This window comes from Echinops telfairi, unplaced genomic scaffold, assembly GCF_000313985.2.
Source record: "Echinops telfairi isolate 266 unplaced genomic scaffold, ASM31398v2 ScPeMD7_9;HRSCAF=40, whole genome shotgun sequence".
Classification (NCBI taxonomy): domain Eukaryota; kingdom Metazoa; phylum Chordata; class Mammalia; order Afrosoricida; family Tenrecidae; genus Echinops; species Echinops telfairi.
In genome coordinates, this window is record NW_022103906.1 from 84,534,925 (window position 1) to 84,539,474 (window position 4,550).

General features: G+C 46.1%; 1 protein-coding gene across 1 annotated transcript in view; it reads left to right on the top strand.

Annotated features, from left to right (window-relative positions):
• The window catches only part of APOB (apolipoprotein B), a 50,271-nt gene that overhangs the window by 2,126 nt on the left and 43,595 nt on the right, over positions 1-4,550 (top strand). Inside the window, exons 3-4 of the mRNA XM_045286594.1 lie at positions 246-361; positions 1,597-1,742. Of these exons, the coding sequence (XP_045142529.1) occupies positions 246-361; positions 1,597-1,742 (262 nt within the window). The remainder of the gene's footprint in view (positions 1-245; positions 362-1,596; positions 1,743-4,550) is intronic.

A 4,550-nucleotide genomic window follows, 5' to 3' on the forward strand; every position in this document is an offset into this window, starting at 1 on the left:
AAAAAAAATTGTGTGATTCAGTTTCTAGTGAGAGGTGCTTTATTGCGATGGTCTAGAAGGAAATCCACAATATCCCTGGGGTATGCCTGTCCGAAGGAAAACTAAGTATAATGCAAGTCAAGCACAAATCATTTGAGTTTGCTGATTTTCAATGATCTATGCCAAGGATCATCTCTGCCCAGACATGGACCATCCTTAAGAGAGCTGGCGGTGCTGTGTGGCTAACAAATTTCTTCACATTTTAGAAGATGCAACTCGGTTCAAACATCTCAGGAAGTACGTTTACACCTATGAGGCCGAGAGTTCCAGTGGGGTCCCTGGGACTGCGGATTCTAGGAGCGCCACCAAGATCACCTGCAAGGTATGAGAAAGGCCCGCACTCACCCTCAGGGCTGCGGCTTCTGCCACCCACAGCCTGCCGAGAAGCTGTGCGCTGACAGGCCTGCACTTTCCGCGACGGTTGTTCTGGGTCCAGCCCTCACTCTAGAAATCAGCCACGGTGCTGGGTTATTGGCCACAGAAAAGATCACCAGGCCAATTTGTGTGGCTCTTTGCTTCAGAGTTGTAATTGGAATGCAGGCTCTCAGAGGGCAGGCCTGCATGTTGCTGGACTGGAATGTGATGTGAGGAGCTCGGTGGCCTGGGCTAAGGGAGGAGGGCATTGCAGGAAAGCAGGTTTGACACGCGACATCCAGCAGCGTCAGAGAAACATTTCTAAATATCATTTCCTCTAAAACAGAAGTGTCCATTTATTATTGAGACTCGTTGTACTTAGGACTTGATATATAGGGAGCAGATGTAAAAGCTGCACCTTCTGGTGTGGAGAAGAGAGGTCAAGGTTATGGCCAAGCAGTCGCCCTCTTCTTTAGGAGATTCCAACTCCTGGACTGTCCAGGGAGCCATTTAGATTAAAATACAACATAATGATCGGTTTCTTGGTTTCTGTATTGTAGAGTGCAAACAGCACATTTTCATCATCACAGAAAGTTCTTTGAACAACTCCAGATATCAATTAGGGATCTCTTTGAATGTCAGCTTATGTGTGAAACTCTAAGTAGAGCCTGATAGCTATGGGAGTACTTTTGTGTGTGTCCGCGTGCGTGCGTGCGTGTGTGTGTGTGTGTGTGTGTGTGTGTGTGTGTGTGTGTGTTATCGTCGTTGTTGTTTTGAGGAGGGGAGTTCTGATATTAAGAACCTATTTGCTTTTAAAAATCAGGATTGCCTTCTTCCTACTCTGGATGTTTCTTCCGAACTCTTTCTCCTGGTCTTCCTCTCATCCAACCCATAACACCTCTTCCCAGTCAACTGAGCAAATTCACAAGGAAACCGAGCAAATTGGAAACCAATAAAAGGACATCTTCCTTCACATGCATAAGGGACATGTACCCCTTTTTAAAAAATGTGTATCCCAGGATATGTCAAGAGCCATAAGTAGGGCGACATCTGTATTGGCTGATGGAGTCGTGTTAAGGAGACATGTAATGTTGGGAAGCAGAGGCATCTCCCTTGTCCTGGTTAGAGACGCAAGCCTGGAGTGGGAGGTAACTCTGTCTTCTTGTCAGCGAGTCTGAACGTGCTGCCTTGCTCTACTCTCAGGTTGAGCTGGAGGTCCCCCAACTCTGTAGCTTCGTCTTGAAGACAAGCCAATGCACCTTGAAGGAGGTATACGGCATCAGCCCGGAGGGCAAGGCTTTGCTGAAGAAGACCAAGAACTCTGAGGAGTTTTCCACTGCCATGTCCAAGTAAGGCCTGGGGATGTCTCCTGGAGTGCCCGAGCTCTGTGCACCCCTGGCTATTCTGTGGGTGTCTGTGTTGGTTTGTGTGTGCCCATTGCCTTGTGGATGTGTGTGCTCAGGTACTCTTATTAAGTATGGATTTCTATTTTGTATGCATCTCGGGTCAGGAAAAGCCCTGGGGGTGTCATGAATTATAGGTTGGACTATTGACCCGAATGAGATCAATAGTTCGAAACCCCCAGCCACTCTAAGGCAGAAAGAAGAGGCTTTCTGCTCTTATATCCAATAGAACAGTTGTAAGTTACTATCTGTCAGAAGCAACTCAATGGCTGTGAGCTTGAGTTGAGTGGGTCAGGGGATTGCTTTCTGTGCCCTTCACAGTTATCCAAAGGAAGAAAGCATGGCTTAGCTTTGGTTGGTTTCCCCCATTCTTTTGTTCCTTTGTTTTTTGCCTTTTCTTTGGATTGTTCAGTTGGGGTTGTTTGTTTTAACCAGTTGATTGTTTTTTCAAGACTTAAGTCAGAAGACTAGTGTCTGGGGGTCCTGAGTTTGTGCCACGGTGGTATGAACTTGGCAAGTGCAGGTTCTGCTTGGAGAGAGCAGCCCAGGCCCAAGGAGGAAGGGGAGAGCCAAGGTTCTAGGACCCTGTCAGTGGGTCCTGATAAAGATCCTGCTACAGTTCACAGCTGATCTCTCTTCTGATGGGTGGATTCCATATTGTGCAAACTTTTTAATAATTTGAGCACCACATCCCCCTTAACCCCAAATCTCCTTTAACCCCAATTGGTATCAGCTAAGTCTTTACATAACAGGCAATCACAGAATTGCTCATTTGCTATCATCGGGACACACACTCTCTACACGTATGTTTAGGTTCGCTGGTCATTCAACAGGAAGTCAGTTCTTCCTCTGAAAATTTGGCCTTGGGGTTATCGGTCTTTCACCAATACACTGTACCATATTAGACAGATGCGATGGAGTAAACTATTTTTTTCATCCTTACCCTTTGACAATGAAACAAGTGGGCTGTTGCTTTTGATCACCTCCAGGTGGCCCAGACTATGTCTTGGGAGAGTCAGGACTTCCTGAGAAGGCGCAGAGGGTACCGGAGACACACCTGGTTTTCTTTGCCTCTTGCTGACTTAACTAGAGCAGTGACGTCCAGGGCCTCTGAAACCCAGAGTCCCCAGAGGGACATCGTGACTGTCACCACCAGCTCCCGAAGGCCAGCGTCAACCCTTTTGCCCTACCAGTTTTCGCTGAGTAGATGCCCACCATGGGCTCAGGCCTGGGAACAGTTGTGAGGACAGGCAGGACCAGTGCAGGACCATAAGGTTGCTATGGGTCAGATGGAACTTACTGACATTTACAAAGAACATGATTCCAGCTCCTGGCAACCGCCTGTGTGTCCAGTAGAACTGTGCTCCGTGGGGTTGTACATGGCGGATTCTTCAGAACGAGATCTTCAGGAGTGTCTTCCAAGGCATCTCTGGGTGGGTTCCATCTGCCAGTCTTTCGGTGAGCAGCTGCATGCTTAACCATTAGCACCACCCAAGGTTTCCGGCAGTCGTAGGCGAGGCCATAAGGAAGAGTGACTATGCACTGAAAAGAAACGCAAACCACTAGCAACCCGGAGATATAAATCATTCTAACAATGTGCTAGCCATCCTTTTATGCCAGTCGGAGTTTAAAATGTCTCGGCACTGTCAGGTAAGCATTGAACTTCTAGCCAAAAGGCAGGGACAAGCTCCTCCAAGGGAGACAAATGAGGCTTTCTGCTCCCATAAGGATTGGCAGGTGTGGAAACCCTATTGAGTCGCTATGACTTGGAATTGACTTGATGACAGTGGGTTGGTGGGTCAAACCCATTCCTGGCAGGATTGGGGGGGAAACTATAGTCTCCTTCACTCTTGTTGGAATGAGAATTGTTAAGTACTATCTAGCATTATGAAAATAGTTATACTTTTTGACACAGTGATTCCTATCTCTGGGACTCCAGCCCATAAAGATAAAAGCAGTAATGCATGAAGATATACATATCTGCTATTTATTTCAGTATTATTTGTGTGACCAAAAGTAACAAAATACTAAAAAAATGTAAAGTGAATGCCATCAAATGGGAGAATATCTGAAGATATTATACATAACCATAGAATGAAATTGTTATGAAACTTTTAAAACATCTTAGACCTAAATGAGCCAGCAGGATTTCCATCAAGTATAATTATGTGCAGAGTCCAGGCGGTGTAGTGGGTTACAAATTGGCCTGCTATCACAGTGTCAGGAGTTCAGAACCTCAGGAGAAATATGAGGCTAGCTGCTTCCAAACAGAGTTGCCATCTCTGGATGCCTCCGACTTCTCACCACTCAGCACGGCACCATCTCACGGCCGGGTGCTCCCATCACCAGGCTGTGCTTCTCAAGTCCTCTGGTTGTCATGGCAGCACATGCCCTACATGCTAACCACCTTCTCCCACCCAATATACTTCTTCCTCCTCAACACCTTGACTTTGATTCTTATATATATATTTCCCGTCTCAGAAACACAAAGGGGCCGTTCTACTCTGTTCTATAGGATCACTGTGCATCAAAATGTTGTCAAATCAATGGCAGCGAGTTTGAGATAATTAAGGAAAGACAACAAAACTCATTGAAGAGGGCAGAATATGATTCAATTCATATAAAACGGATAATGACAAGCATAAATCCTTAGAGGTTTTCAGCTATGAGAAAGGAAATTTGATTTATCTATACAAAAAGCAGATGACTGCTATCCCCAAAGTTATGGGATTGGTGGTTGTTGGACCTTGGTTC